At 46.2% G+C, this 24,956-nt stretch overlaps 2 protein-coding genes across 18 annotated transcripts in view; one reads left to right on the top strand and one right to left on the bottom strand.

Annotated features, from left to right (window-relative positions):
- The window catches only part of LOC122545878 (uncharacterized), a 59,558-nt gene that overhangs the window by 26,794 nt on the left and 7,808 nt on the right, over positions 1 to 24,956 (top strand). For 3 of the 17 annotated variants that reach the window (XR_015751169.1, XR_015751167.1, XR_015751168.1), the window contains exons 2-3: positions 2,727 to 2,831; positions 7,823 to 10,107. The gene's annotated coding sequence lies outside the window, so the exon portion shown is untranslated. The other 14 variants (XR_015751178.1, XR_015751174.1, XR_015751176.1 and 11 more) reach the window with 8 other exon arrangements.
- On the bottom strand, positions 13,558 to 23,861 carry LOC148143364 (uncharacterized). The gene is made up of 2 exons (XM_087975179.1): positions 23,751 to 23,861; positions 13,558 to 15,186 (listed from the first exon to the last, which is right to left on the bottom strand). Exon 2 carries the CDS (start codon positions 14,776 to 14,778, stop codon positions 13,558 to 13,560), a length of 1,221 nt encoding a protein of 406 aa, XP_087831305.1. The 5' UTR covers positions 14,779 to 15,186; positions 23,751 to 23,861.

Here is a 24,956-nt window from a genome sequence, read left to right on the forward strand (position 1 = left end):
TTGAAAGGTGAAGGTATCGGGTGCCTCATTAGCAAGTTTGCACATGGTACTCAGATTGATGGAATATCAGATAGTGAAGGGGACTGTCAGATGATACAGTAGAATATAGATTGGAGAGTTGGGAAGAGAAATGGCAGATGGAGTTCAATCCAGACACACGTGAGGTGATGCATTTTGGAAGATGCAATTCAAGAGCGAGCTATACAGTAAATGGAAAGGTCTTGGGGGAAATTGATGTACAGAGAGGTCTGGGTGTTCAGGTCTATTGTTCTCTGAAGGTGGCAACGCATGTCAGTAGAGTGGTCAAGGCAGCATACAACACGCGTTCCATCATCGGACGGATTGAGTAAAAGAGTTGGCAGGTCATGTTAAAGTTATAAGATTTTGGTTCGGCCACATTTGGAATACTGCGTACAATTCCAGTCGCCAGATTTCCAAAAGGATGTGGATGCTTTGGAGAGGGTGCAGAGGAGGTTCACCAGGATGTTGCCTGTTATGGACAGTGCTAGCTATGAGGAGAGGTTGAGGGGGGGGGACTTGATTGAGGCCTATAAAACCATGAGAGGTGTAGACAGGGGTAGATAGGAAGAATACTTTTTCCCCAGAGGGGGAGACTTAATTACTAGGGGTCACGAGTTCAAAGTAAGAGGGGAAAGGTTTGAGGGAGATAAACATGGAAAGTTCTTTACGTAGAGGGTGGTGGGTGCCTCAAATGCATCGCCAGTGGAGGTGGTAGGGGTGGGATCGATTTCATCATTTAAGATGTATCTAGACAGATATATGAATGGGCAGGGAGCAAAGGGATACAGATCCTTAGAAATTAGGCAGCAGGTTTAAATCGAGGATCTTGATCAGCATAGCCTTGGAGGGCTAAAAGGCCTGTTCCTGTGCTGTAAGGTTCTTTGTTCTCTTTATAGAGGTTGACAAAACCATGAGGGGCATAGATAAGGTGAATGGCCTGTGTCGTTTCAAGATTAGAGAGCAAATTAAGGGGAGAGGAGAAAGATTTTAAAAACACATGAGGAGCACCTTTTTATTAACAGCGAGTGGTTTGTGTGGAATGAATGTCCAGAGGAAATGGTGGATGCAGGTTGAGTAACAACGTTTAAAGGACATTTGGATAAGTGCATGAACAGGAAAGGTTCAGAGGAATATGGGCCAGACACAGGCAGGTGGGACTAGTTTAATTTGTGAATATAGTCAGCATGGACTAGTTGGGCTGAAGGGTCTGTTTCTGTGCTGTCTGACTCTATAACTGTTCTATACTGGTCTTAATCATTTTACTTGCCTTCCCCCATTAACATCCACTTCATTGTTGTTCTAAAATCAGATGAACTCAGCCTTGAATATATTCAATGACCCCCTAACTTCCGGAAGACTTCTGAACTCAATTACTCTCGCTAATATACCACTTGCTTTGCTGATTGCTTGCTGCACCCATTTGACAACTGGCAGTGAATTGTGTGGAAGGACACTGAGGCCCCTTTGTATATCCACACAGCATTCCTGATGAAGGGCTCATGTCTGAAATGTCGATTTTCCTGCTCCTCTGATGCTGTCTGACCTGCTGTGCTTTTCCAGTGCCACACTTTTCGACTCTGATCTCCAGCATCTGCTGTCCTCACTTTCTCCACATCCCAATATATCACCATTTAAACAACGCACCTCCTTTCAGCAGTTATTTTTTCATAAGAGGCTATAACTTCACACTGTGGGACTGCATTTGCCGTGCGTTTGCCAATTGAGACTCAGACCTGGACCAACGTTTCCTGACTCTGTTCCCTCCCTGGAATCACACGCTTTCTTTTCAGTTGCTGCAAGTCAACAATTGAACTCCAGAATGAAAAAATGAAATGGAAAAGAGGTTAAGAAAAGAGAGTGCCGTACTCACAGATGGTGGATAGAGGAAGGAAGTTGTAGTCCGAGATGAAGCTCGATCTTCATTCGGAGAGAGAGGAGCAGCTTCAGAAGCTCATGGTCTACCTTCCGTTTTCAGACAATTGGGGAGCTCTGATTGGCAGGAGGACCAGGCTCCTTGCGGTCCTCCCTGGCTTCCCATTAGTCCATTTGAAGAAGGATTTGCGCCGTTTCTGCAGACAGTGAAGACAGTGGTTAACGAATATAAATGAGAGGAATAACCTAAGAGGGTTTGCCAAATATAAGGGTCAGGAGGAAGGGTCCCAGATAGTTGCTCTAACCGGTCCCGTAGCGGTGGAGGAAGTCGAACATGCCATTAAGGCGATGGACGTGAAAACCGCTGCGGGGCCGGATGGAGTGACGATGGGAGATATAATTAAAGTTTTCAATAAGGATAATTCGCTGCTGCCCAGGATATATTCTATTTGGGTTATAAAGGGCAAGATTCCTGACCAACTTAAGGTCAGTAGGACAGTGCTTATTCCAAAAGTTTTGCTGAACCGGCGAACATGCGCAGTATGATCTATGGAGATACTGTTCCTGACGGATTTAAAGTGTCCAAATGTTACATTTTCTCCACCCTCCTCCCCACCTTCGCTCGACATAACTGCGCGCACCCCTTGCTATTTTTGATGTTCATCTTACCTACACCCCTCATGATTTTATAAATTCAATGAGGTCACCCCTCAACCTCCTGTGCTCCAGTGAAAAGAGTCTCAGCCTCTCTTTCTAACTCAAACCCTCCAGTCTTGGTAACATCCTGGTAAGTCTTTACCGAACCCCCTCTAATAGTATTCTTCCTATTACAGGGCCACCAGAAGCGTTCTCAGTACTCTGCAAGTGGCCTCACCAACATCTTGTACAACATCTAAATGATGTCCCAGCTCCTTTATTCAATGGTGTGAACAATTAAGGTAAGTGTGCTGAATGCCTTCTGAACCACCCTTCCAACCAGTGATGCAACTTTCAATGAAGCATGTACCTGAACCCCCCCCCCCCCCCCAAATCCCTCTGTACAAGCCCTGCCCTTCCTTAATTCCTTGCAAAATGCAACCCCTCACTTTTATCTATACCTCTCTCATACACATGCTGTCTCTCAGACGTACACCCCGCTCCCCCCCAACACACACACCCTCTCACAGGCTTATACTCCATCACACTCACTTTACCAAGCATGTGCACACATACTCTCTTACATGCACTCTCACACACGCACACGTACCTATAACGATGGGGTGAATTTGCATTTGCAGAGTTATGTGCAATTTTGCGCAAAAGATGCACAATATGCAGTTGGTCAATCCATGTAATATTTTATAAATTCCTACTTTGGAAATAGAACAAGTCCGATTTAAGATTGGGATACTGACACACCTTTCATGCATTTTCTGGGCTGAGATGTCACCTGTTTTAAAAGAACCTTAAGTGATCTTGAGAATATGACTTAATAGTAGCTCTAGGATGTTCACATTAATGAACTACAACCTACAACCCATTCTAAAAGATGAAAGACTTAACAGCAATCTACATTTGTTCAATACATCATGTCAGTTGCATGATACTCGATCTTTTGCTATAAACTCTGTCTTATGATCCTGCACCACAGCTACCCGATGAAGGAAAGCTAGTGCTTCCAAATAAACCTGTTGGATTATAACCCGGTTTCGTGATTTTTAAACTTTGTCCAACCTAGTCCAATACCCGCATCTCCACCTCGTTTCTAGCGAACATAGCCCATTCCTCCCAGTGCTGCCAGTAATCTGCCGAGGAAACGATGCAGTACCTGCACTCCTGAAAAATGTACAATTTCTAATGATCTTAACTACTAATTCACTGCTCCATCTGATACACGACATTGGAAACTCAGTGCAGGAGGCTGAAAGAATGAGCAGCTTTAAAACAAAAACAGCTTGGAGCTCATAGCTTTCAATGAGAGCCTGAGCCTGGCAGTACGTTAAGGTAACCTTTATTGTGACCCAACATTGTTACAGCTTCAGATTCCCCCAGCAAAAAGGCAGAGAAAGAGTAGCTGATTTTTTTTTTAAACAGCTCCGGGTCAAAGTGCATATATACCCGCCACCTCACTTTCTTTACTATTGGTCAGCACCGAGTTGTCCCTTTGTAATTGGATCCTTGGTACTTGTTGTGGTTCTGTTCGCCGAGCTGGGAATTTGTGTTGCAGATGTTTCGTCCCCTGTCTAGGTGACATCCTTAGTGCTTGGGAGCCTCCTGTGAAGCGCTTCTGTGATGTTTCCTCCGGCATTTATAGTGATCCTTGGTACAGCCGCAACCCGTAGGAAATATTGCCTCACTCGGCAATTTCAACCCATACATGTCTCCAAGTAAGTTTCTCTTTGCGCATTTGCTGTTGGGGGGGGCAGTGTAGAGTCAAAAACACTGCTGTGCGTCTGGAGACATGTGTAGGCCAGACCGGGTAAAGGATGCAGTTGGGATGACTGAGTGAATCCTTTTCCTCCAATGACAGTTTCCTTCCCTAAAAAGGAAGTGAGTGAATCAGATGGAGGTTTTCTCCTCCCACCACACCTCCCCCCACCCCCTGAAAAATGGTTTCACCGTTAAATTCCAAACTCCAGATTTCTGACCAGATTCCAAATCCGCCATCTGTTAACGGGATTCAAACCAGTGAGTCCCCAGAACTGGGTTGATAGTCCAGTTGATTATTGCACTGAGCCGTTGCTCCTTCAATCCCCCTGCGATGGCACGTGAACTCGCTGGCGCCTCCGCAGGGGGGAGGAATGGGTGAAGCTACTCCCGCACTCGGGGCAGCTGAAGGGCCTCTTCCCTGTGTGGACCCGCTGGCCTGTCAGCAGGGCGAAGGCCTGCATACAGCCCTTCCCACACTCAGGGCAGCTAAAGGGCCTCTCCCCCGTGTGGACTCACCCGTGGGTCAGCAGGTGGGATGAATTTTTAGATTAGATTTTAGATTAGATTACAGTGTGGAAACAGGCCCTTCGGCCCAACAAGTCCACACCGACCCGCCGAAGCGAAACCCACCCATAACCCTACATTTACCCCTTACCTAACACTACAGGCAATTTAGTATGGCCAATTCACCTGACCCTGCACATCTTTGGATGGTGGGAGGAAACCGGAGCACCCGGAGGAAACCCACGCAGACACGGGGAGAACGTGCAAACTCCACAATGTCAGTCGCCTGAGGCGGGAATTGAACCCGGGTCTCTGGCGCTGTGAGGCAGCAGTGCTAACCACTGTGCCACCGTGCCGCCCACTAATTGCTGAAGCCCTTACTGCACTCGGGGCAGTATAATGACCTCTCCCTGGTGTGATAGTGCCGAATAGTCTCCAGGACAGACTGGGCACAGAAGCCTTTCCTGCAGTCGCCACACTTCCACGGTTTCTCCATGGCCGAACCTTCAGTCGCACACACACACACGTGTACAGCCCCTCCCTACCGTGAATTCCTCTTTCCAGTCTGTGTAACTGTTTTCGGCTCCACATACACTGTGCTGCAACAGTAGGGAGGCGGCAAGAGGGGGCAGGGCAAGGCCAACAGCAGGCTCCCACACTACACCGGAGTTGCCTTGCACAGTTTGCAAAACTCCCTTCCCCATCAGAGAATCCCCACAGTGTAGAAGACTCCACACCAACCCTCCGAAGGGTAACCCACCCAAACCCATTCCCCGACCCGTACTGCTCAACATTTACCCCCTGATTAATGCACCTAACCTGCACATCCCTGAGCACTCTGCGTAATTTCGTACTGTCAATCTACCTGAACCTGGACAAAGTTAAAAATTACACAACACCAGCAGTTTGTTTGGAAACACTAGCATTCGGAGCACTGCTTCTTCATCAGGTGGTTGTGGAGAATAAGATCATAAGGCACAGAATGTATGAAAAACATTAGTGTCCTGCCACTGAAATGATATATTGAACAATCCTGGATTGTTAAGTCTTTCATATTTTAGAATAGATTGCAGTAATCATTAATCTGTAAATTCCAGAACTTCCTGTCAAGCATCTTCATGATAGCCTAAGGTTTTCATAACAAAAGGTGACATCTCAGCTCAGACAATGCATTAAAGGTGAGGTCAGAGTCTGTCTGTCGTCCAGTTTCAGTCAGACTGGTTATAGAGTCAGCACGGAAACAGACTCTTCGGTCCAACTCTTATATGCCAACTAGATATCCCAACTGAGCTGAAAATGTGTTGCTGGAAAAGCGCAGCAGGTCAGGCAGCATCCAGGGAACAGGAGAATCGACGTTTCGGGCATAAGCCCTTCTTGGATTTCTGAAGAAGGGCTTATGCCCGAAACGTCGATTCTCCTGTTCCCTGGATGCTGCCTGACCTGCTGCGCTTTTCCAGCAACACATTTTCAGCTCTGATCTCCAGCATCTGCAGTCCTCACTTTCTCCTCCAACTAGATATCCCAACCCAATCTAGTCCCACCTGCTAGCACCTGGCCCATATCTCTCCAGTTGCTTCTTAAATGTTGCAATTGTACCACCTCCACCACTTCCTCTGGCAGCTCATTCCATACACGTTCCACCCTCTGAGTGAAAAAGTTGCCCCTTAGGTCTCTTTCATATCTTTCCCCTCTCACCGTAACCCTATGCCCTCTAGTTCTGAACTCCCCCACCCCAGGGAAAATACTTTTTCTATCTATCCTATCCATGCCCCTCATGATTTTATAAACCTCTATAAGGTCAACCCCCAGCCTCTGATGCTCCAGAGAAAACAGCTCCACATGTTCAGTTTCTCCCGAAAGCTCAAATCCTCCAATCCTGGCAATATCCTTGTAAATCTTTTCTGAACCCTTTCAAGTTTCACAACATCTTTCCGTTAGGAAGGAGACCAGAACTGCATGCAATATTCCAAATGTGGCCTAACCAATGTCCTGTACAGCCGCAACATGACCTCCCAACTCCTGTACTCCATACTCTGACCAATAAAGGATAGCATGCCAAACGCCATCTTCACTATCCTGTTGACCTGCGACTCCACTTTCATGGAGCTATGAATCTGCACTCCAAGGTCTCTTTGTTCAGGAATACTCCCTAGACCTGAAATCCAAGCTGACACCAGACTACCCTGTGATCAGTGCTTTGATTAGCAGTGCCAACCCTCTGCCTTTACCGAGCTTGCCATATGACTATTCCCTCTAGATTCAGGATCCAATCCTTGTCATCCTGAAGCCATGCCTCTGTAAGGAGTCTCAGATCATAATTATTCTCTTCGATGTGTGCAGTCAATTTTGTTACAATGCAATGCACATCAGACATGCCGTTTCCAGTTTCAATTTTTGTGATCTTCAGAATCCAGTTTTGATCGCTGGTACATTTACTCTCCTTGTCCCTTTCTATTGTTTTCTGATCATTTTCCACATCACTACATTGCTCACTGGCCTTGATTTGGATTGGCCATGCTAAATTGCCCAGAATGTCCAGGGATGTATAGGTTAGATGGGTTAGCCATGGGAAATACAGGGTTATAGTTTCATAGTAATAGAAGCAGGAGTAGGCCATTTGGCCTGTCCAGCCTGCTCCACCATTCATTAAGATCATGGCAGATATATCCATCGATTCAGCTCCTCCTCCCTGCATTGTCCTAATTACCCTAATTCCCTGACCATGAAAACCCATCCACCTGTGTCTTGAATGTACTTAATAAAGCTGCCTCTCTTCGTTGGGCAGAGAATTCCATAGATTGACTGCTGTGTGGGAAAAGCAGTTCCTCCTCATCTGTCCTAAATCTACCCTCCCCCACCCCCTCAACTTGAGGCCTGGTCTCATCCACCAGCAGAAATGACTGGATAGGGCACGGCTTCATTCCCACAGTGCAATGAATTCCCGCTTTCTACCAAAATCCCAGATGTACTCCCTCACTCAGTTGCTGTCTCACAAACTTCTTTTAATCCCATTAAGGGCACAACATCTTGGAAAGCTACTCTGAAAGTCCAACCACACTTCTGCATTCACCGAAGACAATTACAACATGGAAACAGACCCTTCAGCCCAACTCATCTGTGCCTAACAAGATATCCTAAATTAGTCTTGTTTCATTTGTCTACATGTGGCGCATATCCCTCTAAGCTCTTCCTATTCATGTACCCCTCCAGATGCCTTTTAAATGTTGTGGAAGGCAAGAAAATAGTTTGAAGACCACGACAGAACAGTTACAATCAGACAGCACTTCAGCGCAACTATTCCATGCTGACTATGTTCTCAAACTAAACTAGTGCCACTTGCCAGTTTTTGGCCCATATCCATCCGCACCGTGTCTGTTCATGTACTTATGGAAATGTCTGTTGCATCTGTGCGTGCATCCACCACATCCTCTTTACATTCACTCCATATATGAACCACTCTGTTTATAAACAAACCTTTTCTGATTCTGTCCACTCCGTGAATTCATTCCCTTTCCTTTTTTTGCTGCAAGTCATAAATTGAAGCCCTGAATGAAAAAAATGGAAAAGGAGTTGAGAGGAGAGTGCCGTACTCTCAGATGGTTGACAGAATAAGGAGGTTGCAGTCTGGAGCAAACTCAATCTTCATGGAGAGAGAGAGAGAGAGAGACACAGAGAGAGCGAGCAGCAGGAGCAGCTTCCAGCGTCTGCATTCAGACAATAGGAAGGCTCTGATTGGCAGGAGGACCAGTCACCTTCTGGTCCTCCAGGGCTCCTGACTGGCTCTTTCCCCCAATAAAGAAGCTCGTGCTTCCGAATAAACCAGTTGGATGATAACCTGATGTCGTGTGATTTTTAACTTTATGTACCTGAACTCTTCCCCACCCCACCCAGTGTCTCTGTTCTCCGCAGGAGCCTATCATTAACTGCACAAGTCCTGCTCTTTCTTGTTTTCGCAAAATAAAACCCCTTGCCTTCATCTGTCGCTCTCTCAGACACACACACATCCCCAACACACAGTCTCACAGACTTGTACTTCATCAAGCACACACTTCATTAGCATGCATAAGTCTATGGAGTGAATTTGCATTTGCAGATATATTCAATTTTGCTCAAAAAGCACACAAACTGCAGGTAGTCAATCCATATAATATTTTATAAATTCCCAGTTTGGTTAATAGAACCAGTCTGATTCAAGATTGGGATACAGACTCGAACCTCACACCTTTTGTGCAGTATCTGAGCTGAGATCTCACCTATTTTTATAAAACCTTAACCCATCTCGAGAAAGTAAATTAAAAGTAGTTCTGGAGTTTATATATTAATGAACTGAAACCTGCAACTATGGAAAATAAAGAACAATGAAAGCATGGGAAAGATTAAAGCATGAAGACCACTGGCAATCTGTGGAAGGCAAGATAGGATAAGCATAGTGGAATTTTCTTACACCAATTAGCAGAGTAAGGTTAAGACTGAAAGGTCACTATGGAGAGATGAGATAACAGAGAAACTTGCTTTATTACTTGTGTTAAGTGTTATTATGACAGGATTGGGACAATAAGTATTTGGGACATGACATTAAGATATCTAATTAATAGTTAATAGAGTAAGCTTGAGACAGGAGACTATTGTGACAGATGGAATAGCTAAATATCTCTCATGACAGGTTAGTCTGGAATGCAAAGATCACTGTAGCAGAGTTAGCAATAAATATCTAACCGTGACATTAGAATAACATTAAGTAGAATGTACAACTAAAGAGATAATGGGAACTAACATCACTGGTTTATTGTATGGCTAGAGTGAGGTACTTAGCTTATCATGTCCAACTATATTAATCAAACAGAAACATGATAAAAATGATAAAAATCCACGGACCCTGAGGTTCGGGGGAATTCGAGAATCTGCTTTCTCAGTGTCACGGTTTTTTGTTTGCAAATAAAAGACCTACTTCTTGAAGAACTCTCTGCGTCTCCTGGTGGTTCTCTACATTTTCTCCACAACAAATTTGGCGCTGCGAGCAGGGTTGTGCAGAGACCCACCTGGACAGAGGGCGGCAGTAACAGGGTGCTTGTTGGTCCACCAGGGGCATTCCCGAGACTGACAGAATAAGGGTACCCAACAAAAGAACGTTAGCATTTTTGCTGTGAATTTGGACTATATTCTGTTGGCTTCGAGTGGTCCTGGGGGACTCAGAGGTGCAGGAACCTGCCCGAGGGTCTCTCCGATCCAAGATCCAAAGGCGAGGGGTAAATTGCAGCTGATGGAGACGTGGAGAATAGGTCAAGAAAACTGCATAGTGGGGTAAGGGATGAGTAAGAATGGAACGTAGCAATTGTTGAGTAAAAATTCCACGTGGTGTATATAAGACCCTATAAATAGATAGGGTAGAATAAAGAAGGGGAAATTGTTTTACTGGAAGCACTGATAGACCTGTTTAGAAAATTGGCAGATTGGCAGTGGATGATTAAAAGTAAAATAGCAGAGAATAGTCATAGTGTTATATTGTTACTAGACTGTTAAGTGTTTTAGATAAGGCCTGTAGGATAATAGGATTTTTGGAAATGAACAAAGGGTCTGTTTAAGTAAGGCTCTGGGTGACAGCAATTGATTTAAAGCAGCTGTTAGCAGCAAAGCTCTGTGTGTGTGAGAGAGAGCAGGAGCAGCTGTAGCTTGCAGAATGTGTGTGTGTATGTGTCTGTGAGAGAGATAGAGTTTATAGTTTAATCATTGTGATCTGATTTGTATGCATAATTGTTTGTGGTGGTTAAATGTTTATTTTGATTTTATTTTGCACTAAGAATTTAAGAGTTCTTTTTTGAGAGAACTTTCTCAAGAAACATTTAGTGATTGGTGCATTTTGAAGATGCAGTGTTAGATTGGTTTAGGCTGAATGAATGAGAATAGATTGTTTGTATTAACTAGCTGCAACTGAGGACGTTTAGAAACTGAGATTGGGAAGGGACAATTGCAAGTTATAAAGTTAGGAATTGCTTATACTATTGAACAAAGTACTATCGGACTTGAATGGTATAAGCAAGTGATTTATGAGAGCAAAGACAATACATTAGTTGGACTGAAATATATCGTAGGATGGATAAAGGGACTGCAGTTGAGATACTGAGTGAGAAATTTCCAATGGCAAGAAATGATATTGTAAAAATTTCAGAGAAATGGGAAAAAAGAACTAAGGATTTATTGACTAAATGGCCAAAAAAAGGTACCTTTGATAAACATATGTGCAATGAGATGGAAGGATTAATTAAGAACTATAAGCCGCAAGATAAATCTAAAAATAAAAACCAAAAAAGGGATCAGGAGATGGAAATACTGAAACTTTTCAGAAACGAGGGTGAGGAACTGAAGGTAGCTTGTCAGGCACCTGTGGTGACCAGGAAAGCTGCAAAAGAACAAGCTGAGCAGTTACGGGAAACAGGAAAGCAGGAATCAGCTGCCCCCATCCTCTATACCCAGATGTAAAAGAGTTGAATAGACTTCCTCCCTACTTGAATGAAGAGGTATTGAAGCAGTGTCCAGTAATAAAGGGAACAGTAGAAATAGAGGGATAGTTAGAATGGTATGGAAGTGCGGAAGACAAAAATGAACTGAGGGAAAGAAGAGAAAGAGAAAAAAGGGACAGGCAGGAGCAAATAGAATCTATACAACGAGAGCAAGAAGAGATTAGTGTGCTGCGTGGGCTAAGGGAACAAAAAGCAATTGAGGAATACTCATTGCGATATGAAAGGAGGGCTGAAGAAAAAAGCTGTGAAAGTGACGTAAAACAAGCAGAAAGGGATGATGAGAGACCAGGAAAGAAAAAGGTCCCAGTATCTGAAGAATGGGAGGAATTAGAAATAGCATCGGACTCAGAGCCCGAGGGAGAATTATTGAGAAGTAGTGTTAGTAAAGGGAAAAAGGGCCAACAAGGAAGGATGCTCCTTATAAAAGAGGGGAGAAACCCAGCCTACATGCCTTGGGGAACTCAGGATCTGGAAAGACTGAAGAATGCGCTGCCGGGTTTACATGAGGGAGCAGGAAAGTGGATCAGGGCTTTTGAAGATGAAACCACAGGGCGATTGCTGGCTATAGGAGACTTGAAGGCACTGCTGGTGAGGTTGGTAGGGCTCCCGAAAGTCAAAGGAAATAATGGTCCGAATCCACTTGAAAAATGTGGCAGACAATCCAATGATTGACGGGGTCGGGTTTGATCAAGTGAGACAGAATGTATGGCAGGCCTTAAGAGACTGTTATCCACCCAAAATGGACCCCCAGGCTCAGATGGGATCCACTGGGAGAAAGTGAAAACCTGGCTGCTTACTTGGAGAGACAGTTAAAGAAATGGAGGCTGGAAACAGAGCAAGACATAGAGTCTAATCAGTTGCTGAACACAATGTTCCGAAATTCCATCAGAGGCAATGCCCTCCCAAGTCTGGTCAAGGCTGGAGGAGGTGGTGGGTCTGACATCATCAATGAGCCACCAGGAATTGAGAGATCATGTAGCTCATGTAGCTGAAAGGTTTCAAAAAGACAAAGAGAAACTGTTTGAACAGCAGGAGGAGGTGCAAAGGAAGCTGGCGCAAATGCAGCTCGAAGAGCTTAAAAAGAAGAAAATAAGACTAAAATGGTGTTGCCAGTAAGAACCGATACAGCAATCAACATTGGTGTGAACCAAGTGCCGGCGCAAGGGGGTTCCTATCAGGTAACCAGACGGGAGCCAGAAAGTCCCATGCCAGCAATTGAGGGTTTTAAGAGAAACTTTCCTGCAGGTGACTTATCCGAGGCAGGGCAGATTTAAACAACAGCCGAAACAGAACTGGAGTTCCCAAGGACAGGGACCTAGGAATGGTATATGATAAATAATCAGGCTCAAGGGGGGCCAGAAATGATGTGCTGGGGATGCCATCAACCAGGCCACTTTAGGAGGAATTGCCCTTATTGGACCGGACCCCCCTCTGCCCTACAGTGGGCCTAGACGGCAGGAATCCCCAGTGCCCACTTCCCAGACACCTACAGGCCCATATGGGATGTGTTAGGGATGCCCTGAGAACCTGGGTGGGAAAGGGCACTACCCTCTAGTAGCATGGGAGGCTGATCAAGAACCATTAATACAAGTTAATATAGAAAGGCGGCAGACACCGGTGATGATAGACACTGGAGCTACGTACACTTGTGTACAGACGCAGTGTGCCCCTTCCCATGTCAAGTAAATTTGTTAAAACTGTAGGGTTCTCAGGGAAATCACAGTTAATCCTATTTACAACTCCAGTACTGCGCAGCAAAAGTAGCAATTTTTTCAAAACAGCTCAAGGTCAAAGTGCAACCCCTCACTTTCTTGATTATTGGTCACCACTGAGTTCTCCCTTTGTAATTGGATCCTTAGTACAGCCTTATCCCGGAGGAGGTATTGCCTCACTCAGCAATTTCAACCTGTATCCAAGTAAGTTGGATGAGTAGCGTAGAGTCAACCAGACTGCTGTGGGTCTGGAGTCACGTGTAGGCCAGACCGGGTAAAGGATGCAGCTGGAACGACGTTCTCTAATAACTGCTCAAGTCTTCCCTAAAAAAGAACTGAGTGAATCAGATGGGGGTTTTCTTCCACCCCGACCTCACCGACAATGGTTTCATCTTTAGATTCTGAACTCCAGATTTCTGACCAAATTCCAATTCCACTATCTGTCGCGGTGGGAATCGAACCCGGGATCCCTGGAACTGGGTTGATAGTCCAGTCAATAATGGCACTCGGCCGTCACTCCTTCAATCACCCTGCGATGGCACATGAACTCGCTGGTGGCTCCGCAAGTGGGAGGACCGGGTGAAGCCCTTCCCGCACTTGGGGCAGCTGAAGGGCCTCTCCCCCGTGTGGACCCGCTGGTGGGCCAGCAGGTTGGAGACCTGGGCAAAGCTTTTCCCGCACTCGGGGCAGCTGAAGGGCCTCTCCCGGGTGTGGACCCGCCGGTGCCTCAGCAGGTAGAAGGAATCGCTGAAGGCCTTCCTGCACTCAGGGCAGCTGAAGGGCCTCTCCCCCGTGTGGACCCGCTGGTGCCTCAGCAGGGAGGAGGAATCACGGAATGCCTTCCCACACTCAGGGCAACGGAAGGGCCTCTCCCCCGTGAGAACCCGCTGGTGCCTCAGCAGGGTGGAGGAATCGCTGAAGGCCTTCCCGCATTCGGGGCAGCTGAAGGGCCTCTCCCCCGTGTGGACCCGCTGGTGGGTCAGCAGGTGGGCGGAATTGCTGTAGGCCTTCCCACACTCGGGGCAGCTGAAGGGCCTCTCCCCCGTGTGAACCCACTGATGCCTCAGCAGGTAGAAGGAATTGCTGAAGGCTTTCCTGCACTCGGGGCAGCTGAAGGGCCTCTCCCCCATGTGGACCCGCCGGTGCTTCAGCAAGTCAGAGGAATCACGGAATGCCTTCCCACACTCAGGGCAGTGGAACGGCCTCTCCCCCGTGTGGATCCGCTGGTGCCTCAGCAGGGTGGAGGAATCGCTGAAGGCCTTCCCGCACTCGGGGCAGCTGAAGGGCCTCTCCCCTGCGTGGACCCGCTGGTGGGTCAGCAAGCTGGAGGAATTGCTGTAGGCCTTCCCACACTCAGGACAACTGAAGGGCTTCTCCCCTGTGTGGACCCGCTGGTGGGTTAGCAGGTGGAAGGAATTGCTGAAGGCCTTCCCGCACTCAGGGCAGGGGAATGGCCTCACCCCCATGTGGATCCGCTGGTGCCTCAGCAGGTTGGAGGCCTGGGCAAAGGCCTTCCCACACTCTGGGCAGCTGAAGGGCCTCTCCCCCGTGTGGACCCGTCGGTGGGTCAGCAGGTTGGTGGAATTGCTGAAGCCCTTCCCGCAGTCAGGGCAGGGGAATGGCCTCTCCCCGGTGTGGCTGCGCTGATGAATCTCCAGGGCAGATAGAAAATGGAAGCCTTTCCCGCAGTCACCACACTTCCATCGTTTCTCCACGGGGTGGGCATCCTCGGGTTTCTCCATGGCCGAGGTTTCAGCCACACACAAATGTGTGTGGAGCCCCTCTCTACCGTGAATTCCTCTTTCCAGGCTGTATAACTGCTTCAGGCTCCACACTCAGTGCGCTGCAATAGTAGGGTCTCTCATCCAGTCCCACGGATGCTGAAAACATGCTCAAACAGGAGCCAAACAGCTTTGCTCCTTCTCACAGAATCATAGTTGAAAACCGTTGTGGTCCCGATGGATTGAGTGACTGTCAGACATTGACATCAAAGTGAGGACTGCAGACGCTGGAGAGTCAGTGTTGAAATGTGCAGCGATGGAAAAGCACAGCAGGTCAGGCAGCATCTGAGGAGCAGGAGAATCGACATTTCGGGCATAAGCCCTTTATCTGTTGATTTTGAAACTTCCGTCTTCAGATCTTCAAATACTCTGTAAAAAGAGATTACAAAGGTCATCACTGCCAGCCCAGGGTAGAAATTCTGAACAAGGAATTCTACTTTCTGTGGAATATTTTCTTTTGTTATTCCACAAAATTGAAAGCACCATTCCACTCTCTCTCCCCCCCTCTGTTCTCACTCTGCTCTATCTAATTCTCCTGAAGGTGCTGATTCAGGATCTTACAGGGGCAGAAAAGCAAAAACGTCAAGACTGACATCTCTCTGAATTTTGGATAATTCCACCTGAAGGTTAATATCTTTCACAACACTGGGATACTGCTGAGAGATAAGCAGGTCTGCTTTTGGGAAGCAAATAAAAACAAAGAGTTTGTGATAACCCCTTCCCTTCAGAGAATCCCCATAGTCTGGAAGCTGGCCACTCGGCCCAACGAGTCTCCACCCCGACCCTCCGAAGGGTAACCCACCCACCCATTCCCCTACCCCTATTGATCAACATTCACCTCCTGATTAATGCACCTAACCTGCACATTCCTGGGCACTATGTAATTTAGCACGGTCAATCCATCCTAACCTGGACAAAGTTAAAAATCACACAACACCAGGTGAGTGTTCAATGGGTTTATTTGGAAGCATTTGCTTTCAGAACGCTGATCCTTCATCAGGTTGTTGCGGAGAATAAGATCATAAGACACAGAATTTATAGAAATGCATTATAGTGTCCTGCCATTGAAATGATATATTGAACAAACCTGGATTGTTAAGTCTTTCATCTTTTAGAATGGGTTGCAGTTATCATTACTCTGTAAATCCCAGAAATTCTTGTATAAGAATACAAGACTTATACGTGTTTATGTGCATGAAAGAGAAAAAAAAGTCTATTTCTGTGCTGTATATTTCTAAACTGTTTGATAACAGATGCTTTATTTCTGTTGCTGTCAATGTTGTTGTAAATCATAGCTGGGTACTAATAGTTAGATGTAAGGGAGACAAAATTCCCCAAGTAGGGCACCATATAAATCCCGGGAGATCCTATTTCTGGTTCACTTCATGAACAAACATTAAGCACGAGCCTGTATTCATTTGTAATTTTGTTCCATTATTCTTGTTTTATTCCCTGCAAGGATGTGGGAGAATTGTTAGATTTGGGTCAGCCATTTTGTCACATATTAAAAGTCTGGAAACCATTTTGACTCTCATCTTAGTGCCTGCTTGCTAAAGCTTATGTTTCCCAGGCTAAGCGGAGACGGTTGGCCTGCAGCTTTACTGCTCCCTGATAAACAAATTCTTTCCATCCCCCACAGTTGGCGAGTCAGGCAGGAGATACCCTGGTCCTGCCAGGTCACCGGCCGATATCCTTTGAGAGGGGAAATATAGAAGGTACTTGCTGCTTCTGTTGTGTCCAAAATAAAAGGGAAAGCTGGCCAGGGTCAAAAATGCTGTTAGAAATGCTGATACAATTCTCGCTACTCAGCCACAAGATACTAGTGTGAATACTCAACAGGGTCCTAGCATCTGGACATAATGTTGCTGAGAGCACTTGTGCTTTACAAAGTTAGTAATAATGAATTTGCTTGCCCCAGGGTTTTGAGAGGTGAAACCCTAGTTGACAAACCCTGCACTCACACGGAGGTCCATGGCATGCTTCAAGATGCCCCTGATCTGTTCGAGTGCCCAACATTAGTTTTAATTGCCGAGTAGAAATCTGCACTGAGTATAATTGCTCGCTTCAGGATGTCCAGACTTGAATGAATTCGACATACAGGACACATTGGGCAACTATTAAAGACTCCGTTGTACTTCCCCTGGGTTGTGGACTCATGTAGAGAAACAAATAACTTGATTGAAAACAGTGTTCGATTTGCAAATAGAATGGCTGAGAGGTATTTAGAGTTTGCACACTTGGTTAAGCAGCTATGCGTCACAGCCAGGATTTATGAGGCTCAACTCCCTAACTTGGGCTGTTCTGAAATGTGAGTGCCTCATTACCCTTGGAAAGTAGGAATAAATAAAAGCTGACAAACAGATATGAAGAAAGTTGGAGAATGTTACAGAGAGAGAGAGGTGCGTAGGGAGGGGGGGGGTCGTAGGGAGGCAGAGAGAGGGGCGCAGGTAGGCAGAGAGAGGGGCGCAGGCAGGCAGTGAGAGGGGCGCAGGCAGGCAGTGAGTGAGAGAGAGAAAGAGGCGCAGGCAGGCAGAGAGAGAGGCGAAGGCAGAGAGAGAGGCGCAGGCAGGCAGAGAGAGAGAGAGAGGCGCAGGCAGAGAGAGAGAGAGAGAGAGAGGCGCAGGCAGGCAGAGAGAGAGAGAGAGGCGCAGGCAGGCAGAGAGAGAGAGAGAGAGAGGGGCGCAGGCAGGCAGAGAGAGAGAGAGAGAGAGGCGCAGGCAGGCAGAGAGAGAGAGAGAGAGAGGCGCAGGCAGGCAGAGAGAGAGAGAGAGAGGCGCAGGCAGGCAGAGAGAGAGAGAGAGAGAGAGAGAGAGAGAGAGGCGCAGGCAGGCAGAGAGAGAGAGAGAGAGAGGCGCAGGCAGGCAGAGAGAGAGAGAGGCGCAGGCAGGCAGAAAGAGAGAGGGAGAGGCGCAGGCAGGCAGAGAGAGGGAGAGGCGCAGGCAGGCAGAAGGAGAGAGAGAGAGAAAGCCATGCAGGCAGAGAGACAGACAGATAGGGAGAGACTGCCTCAGTGCCAACACCCTGCAGCTTGCAGAAAGGTTAACACTTTGTAATCTGGTTTGAATGCACATTCTCCTGGGTCTGGCACTGAAATCACAGGGGAAGCCCCTGCTGAAGAGCACAAACTATGGTCTCAAATAGGGTACTCCCTCCACACCCAAACCAAAATCTGGGTGACCCCTGCTGGACTGGTTTGTGTTCCTTCTTTGCTGCTGCTGCCTATTTTAGTTGATTATGTGCATTATTGTACACACTTGGGCAAGGAGGGAATGGTTAATACTCTGTTACAAACTTGTTGGCACCAGGATTTTCAGAAAGCAGCGAGGAAAAGAGCTGAAGCGTGTTTAACTTGTAAATTTTAGTTTGATCGTTCTGCCTTTCACTGCACTCTTTCTTATCTTTCTTTCACTAACTGTGTTTGATTGGGCCTGATAACCTCTAGTAAACGGGAATTACACTTTAATGCTTTTCTGGATACACAGTAGGTCAACCACTCTAGCTGCTGAGTATGTGCCCATATCCCCATCCATCCCAAACTCGTACCAAGCGAGCCCTTATGGAGTTTAAGCAACTTGCAGCTTTCTTTCCCCCTGTCTTTGGAACTGCTCGACTGGAAATCAAAGTCACCCGGCAGACAATCCTGTGCTCGGCTCAGTTCACTGTTGTGGCCCTCCTCTCCAGCGATCTCTCAGATGCCGAGATTTCCCCCTTCCTGATAATGATTCCCAATCCCTGGAGCTGTCTGTCCCTGTCCTTACTGAACCCGAGGACTATCTGTCTGATCTCCAACCACCACCCCATGACAATCCCCCTTTTGCTGACACCCACAATCTCTTCTTTTTAATAAAAAGGAGGGACTGTGGGAGAATTTGACCAAAATTGCCACAAAACTGTGGCAAAGTCATTTTGTCACAAAGCAATGTTTGCAGTAAAATGTAGCCTGTTAACATAATGCTGTCTGAGCCCTGGCTAAGGAATTCTGTTTTGATAGCCTGACCTTGCAGCTGCAGACTGTCTCTGCTCCTCAGGCCATTAGACTGTGCTGCTTCATAGAATGATGGATTGGTTCTCTCTGTCCCTTATCAGTAATTCGAGCTGAGCTGAACCTGCAGAATAAGATAACATTCTGTTTTATAAACATTAAGAAATGTAGGTCTGGACAATGTATGTGAACCTTACAACTGCCCCTCAGTTGCATAATTAATGGAGAGTGGGCTTGTGTTTTACCATAAAACTTGTAACATTCTGTATTTTATTGGAATATATCAGACTTTGTTTTGAACTAAGAGGTATTTCCATGGTCTCCTCTCCTGACTACTTTGCTTTAAACAATCTGACACACGAGTTACTTTGCCCCAACCATACTAATAGTTACATCGAAGGGAGAGAGAATTCCTCAAGTAGGGCACTATCAGAATCTTGGGAGAGCCCTATTTCTGGTTTACTTCCTAATGAATAAACATTAAGAACGAGCACCTATTCATTTCTAATTGTGTTCCATTTTTTCTTCTTTGATTCCCTGCTCTGACTACACTCTGTCCGGTTGATTGACTGGCTGGGAGATTGTGAGTTGGGTTTCAATTGACAATGTTTTATTGTTCTGGAAGGTGTAAAAGGGGCTTGAAAGCTTCAGCAAAAATCCAGCAGAGCCGAGAACAGACTGACATCTTATTCTGTGCAAACAAGGAGATCAACAGAGGACAGAGAAATCAGGCCCTAAAACCCGAGCTGACACCAGACTACCCTGTGATCAGTGCTTTGATTAACAGTGCCAACCCTCTACCTTTACCTCGCTTCCCGTCTGACTACCCCCTCGATATTCAGGATCCAATCCTTGTCATCCTGAAGCCATGTCTTTGTAAGGAGTCTCCGATCATTATTGTTCTTTTCGGTGTGTGCAGTCAATTCATTCACTTTTGTTGCAATGCAGCACACATTCAGAAACATTGTTTTTAGTTTCAATTTTTGTGATCTTTAGAATCCAGTTTTGATTGCTGGAATATTTACTCTCCTTGTCCCTTTCTCTCGTTCTCTGATATTTATTTTCCACATCACTACATTGCTCACCGGCCTGGATTTGGATTGGCCATGCTAAATTGCCTATAGTGTCCAGGGATGTGCAGGTTAGGTGGGTTAGCCATGGGAAATGAAGGGTTATAGTTTCATTGTAATAGAAGCAGGAGTAGGTCATTTGGCCCATCCAGCCTGCTCCGCCATTCATTTAGATCAGAGCTGATCTATCCATAGACTCAGCTCCTCCTCCCTGCAATGTCGCAACTACCCTTCATTCCTCTATCATTGCAAATACCCATTCAACTGTGATTTAAATATACTTAACGAAGCTGCCTGTACTGCTTCCTTGGGCAAAGAATTCCATAGATTCACTACTCACCAGGAAAAGGAGCTCCTCTTCATCTTCACACCGAACGCCACCTTCACTATCCTATCCAACTGAGACTGCATTTTCACGGAACTATGAACCTGCACTCCAAGGTCTCTTTGTTCTACAACACTCCCCTTAACTGTGTCAGTCCTGTCTGGATTGCTTGACCAAAATATAAATGATGGCATTTATCCTAGGATTCTCTGGGAAGCAAGGGAGGAGATTGCAGAGCCATTGGCCTTGATTTTTATGTCCTCTTTGTCTACAGGAGTAGTCCCAGAAGACTGGAGGATAGCAAATGTGGTTCCCTTGTTCAAAAAGGGGAGTAGGGATAGCCCTAGTAACTATAGGCCGGTGAGTCTCACTTCTGTTGTGGGCAAAGTCTTAGAGAGAATTGTAAGGGATAGGATTTATGCACATCTGGATAGGAATAATGTGATCAAGGATAGTCAGCATGGTTTTGTGAAGGGCAGGTCGTGCCTCACAAACCTTATTGAATTCTTTGAAAAGGTGACGAAGGAGGTTGATGAGGGGAAAGCGGTAGATGTGGTATATATGGATTTTAGTAAGGCGTTTGATAAGGTTCCCCATGGTAGGCTACTGCAGAAAATACGAAGATATGGCATTGAGGGTGAGTTGGAGGTTTGGATTAGGAATTGGCTGGATGGAAGAAGACAGAGGGTAGTAGTTGATGGCAAAGTTTCTTCATGGAGTGCCGTCACTAGCGGTGTTCCGCAAGGATCTGTTTTGGGACCATTGCTGTTTGTCATTTTTATAAATGACCTGGAAGAGGGGTTAGAAGGTTGGGTGAGCAAGTTTGCGGATGATACGAAAGTCGGAGGAGTTGTTGACAGTGAGGAAGCATGTGGCAGGTTACAGCAGGATATAGAGAAGCTGCAGAGCTGGGCAGAAAGGTGGCAGATGGAATTCAATGTAGCTAAGTGCGAGGTGATTCACTTTGGGAAGAATAACAAAAAGATGGGGTACTGGGCTAATGGTCGGATACTTGGTAGTGTGGATGAGCAGAGGGATCTTGGTGTCCATGTACACAGATCTCTGAAAGTTGCCACCCAGGTAAATAGTGCGGTGAGGAAGGCATATGGCGTACTGGCTTTTATTGGTAGAGGAATTGAGTTCCGGAGTCCTGAGGTCATGATGCAGTTGTATAAGACTCTGGTACGGCCGCATCTGGAATATTGTGTGCAGTTTTGGTCGCCATACTATAGGAAGGATGTGGAGGCATTGGAACGGGTGCAGAGGAGGTTCACCAGGATGTTGCCTGGTATGGAAGGAAAATCGTATGAGGAAAGACTGAGGCACTTGGGGCTGTTTTCACTAGAGAAAAGAAGGTTTAGGGGTGACTTGATTGAGGTGTACAAGATGATTAGGGGGTTAGATAGGGTCGACAGTATGAACCTTTTCCCGCGTATTGAGTCGGGTATTACAAGGGGGCATAGCTTTAAATTAAGGGGGGGTAGATATAGGACTGATGTTAGGGGTAGGTTCTTCACTCAGCGAGTCGTTAGTTCATGGAATGCCCTGCCAGTAACAGTGGTGGACTCTCCCTCTTTATGGGCATTTAAGAGGGCATTGGATAGGTATATGGAGGATAGTGGGTTAGTGTAGTTTAGGTGGGCTTGGATCGGCGCAACATCGAGGGCCCAAGGGCCTGTACTGCGCTGTATTCTTCTATGTTCTATGTTCTATGTCTACCTCAACCTCTCGAAATTAAACTCCATCTACCAGTCCTCAGCCAATTCTAATTTATAGCAAATCTCTTTCCTCTCTTATTCCCTCCAAGCTGAAAATCTCTATCCCACACACTCTCCCTCCATTCTCAATTTGCTGAACCTAATCCCTGCTGTACATCATCCTGAAGGGTCTGGTTCATGCTGGTTAACAGGCCTACATATTGAAACATACAGAATCCTGAACGGCCTGGACAGAGTGGTGTTGGAAGGATGTTTCCATTGATAGGAGAGACTAGAACCTAAGGGCCCAGCCTTAATGTGAAGGGAAAACCTTTGAGAACAGAGATAAGGAGAAACCTGTTCAGCCAGAGAGTAGTGAATCTATGGAACTCACTGCCACAGAAGGCTGTGGAGGATCCAGGTCACTAAGGATATTTAAGACTGAGATAGATAGGTTTGAGAATAAAGGGGGAATCAAGGGTTACGGGGAGACACAGGAAAATGGGGTTGAGAAACCGAGCAGCCATGATTAAATGGCGGAGCACACCCGATGGGCTGAATGGCCTCATTTCTGCTCCTGTGTCTTATGGTCTCTTGCTGTCCTGGACACAGAGAATTGGGAGCAGGAGTAGGCCATTTGGTCTTCTGATCTTGCACCAGCATTGAACAGATCATAACTGGATATGAATCTCCCAACATCTTGGTGCATAGGCAGGAACTTTTTTTCACTGGAGCACAGGAGGTTGAGCGTTGACATTCGAGAGATTTATAAAATCATGAGGGACATAGATGAGGTGAACGGCGGGTATCCTTTCCAGAGGGTGGGGGGTTTCAAGATTAGGCAGCAAATGTGAAGGTGAGAGGAGACAGATTTTAAAAAGGCAGGTGGGGCATCTTTTTGTTCATGGAGAGTGGTTTGTGTGTGGAATGAATGTCCAGAGGAAATGGTGGATGTAGGTACAGTTACAACATTTAAAAGACATTTGAATAAGTACATGAATACAAAAGGTTCAGAGGAATATGGGCCAAACACAGGCAGGTGGAACTAGTTTGAATTTGTGAATATAGTCAGCATGAACTTGTTGGACTGGAGGGTCTGCTTCTGTGCTGTATGACTCGAACTGTTCTGTACTGGTCTTAAAACCATGTTCTTGCCTTCCCTTCCCCTATAACCGTCCACTTTGTTGTTCAAAAATCAGATGAACTCAGCCTTGAATATATTCAATGACCCCCTAACTGCAGGAAGATATCCCCACTTCCGATCCGAATTCCTTTTGCTGATTGCTTGCTGCACCTGTCTGACAACTGGCAGTGACTGGTGTAGGAGGACACTGAGGCCCCTTTGTCCATCCACACAGCATTCCTGAAGAAGGGCTCGGGCCAGAAACATCAACTCTCCTGCTGCTTGGATGCTGTCTGACCTGCTGTGCTTTTCCAGCGCCACACTTTTCAACTCCGATCTCCAACATCTGCAGTCCTCACTTTCTCCACATCCCAATAAATCGCCATTTAAACAATGCACCTCCTTTATGCTTTTTTTCCCCACAGCGAAGGCTATAACTTCACATTGTGGTACTGCATTTGTCATGTGTTTGACAGTTGTGGTCTTCTCTACACCAGGAAGACCGAGCATAAACTCGGGGAATGGTTCACAGAGCATCGCAGCCAGGTCCACAGAGGCCGTCCGGACTTCCCAGTCACCACCCGTTTTAATTCCCCTTCCCATTGTGTTCTTCCAGCCTCCTGTCTGTTTTCCAGTGTCTCTCCTCCCTGGATTCAATCCCGTTCCTTTCAGTTGCTGCAAGTCAACAACTGAACCGAGAATGAAAAAAAAATGAAAAAGGGAGTGCTGTACTCACAGATGTTGGACAGAGGAACGAAGTTGCAGTCTGGACTGAAGCTCAGGGAGACAGAAACAGCAGCAGCACCAGCTTCAGAAGCTCATGGTCTACCTTCCGCTTTCAGACAATGGGGGGGGGGGGGGGGGGAAGGGGGAGAGAGGGCTGGGCTTTGATTGGCAGGAGGACCACGCTCCTTCCTGTATTCCAGGGCTCACTATTGGTCCGTCAAAACAAGGTCGCCCGCCTTTTCAGCAAACAGCAATGAGCATGCGCAATGTTTTGCTGACGCTAGCAAACCTGCGTACTACTTGCGAACACCGATGAGCATGCGTAGTGTGCCCTGTGGAATGATTGTAAGTGTTCAAATGCCAACAAAAGAAATAAAGAGTAGAGCCGCAATTTTTTTTATTCTATGTGGCTCGACATTTTTATCCCCTTTGTGTTTTTATGTCTCTTCCCCATTGTGGGGGGAGGTGGGAGTCCAAAACTAGAGGGCAGAGGTTCAGGGTTAGAGGGGAGAGATTTATGACGGACCTCAGGGCAACATTTTCACACAGAGGGTGATGTGTGTGTATAGAACGAGCTGCCGGAAGAAGTGGTGGAGGCTGTTACAATTCCAACATTTAAAAGGCATTTGGATGGTGGTATGAATAGGAAAGGTTTAGAGGGAATATGGGGCATAAACTGGCAAATGGGTCACTAGATGAATTGAGGATATCTGGTTGGCCTGGACTGAAGGATTTGTGGCTGTGCTCTGTAACTCAATTTCAACACAGTCAGAACCAATTTCACAAGACGAGGAATAGGCCATTCACCCCCGACAGCCAGTCCTGAGCTGTGGCCTAACTCCACATATTTGAATGCAAGTTTCAAAGATTTTACAGCTCTTAAAAAATTGAACATGCTTTCAGACTTTAATGATGTTTCTGAATGAGAATAGCTAAAATGATACAAATGTAAAAGATCAGTAATTTCAGAATGTAATTGAAATGCAGAGCTTTTCTAACAGTAGGTGTGACTTCTGTCTGTGTCCCAATGTCAAGTCAGCCTGATGTTTAAATTACTTTCTCGAATGTAATTGAAAACAAATTCTGGGATTAACATACCAAAGAACAGAAACCCATTCTAAAAGATGAAAGATTTAATCTAAACTTCTTTAATGCATCACATCTCCGTGACACTCAATTCCTTTGGCTATACGTTCTGTGCTCATGATCTCATTCT

The sequence above is a fragment of the Chiloscyllium plagiosum genome, unplaced genomic scaffold (genome assembly GCF_037043375.1).
Source record: "Chiloscyllium plagiosum isolate Xiang-an unplaced genomic scaffold, Cpla_swu_hap1 HiC_scaffold_27, whole genome shotgun sequence".
Taxonomy (NCBI): Eukaryota; Metazoa; Chordata; class Chondrichthyes; order Orectolobiformes; family Hemiscylliidae; genus Chiloscyllium; species Chiloscyllium plagiosum.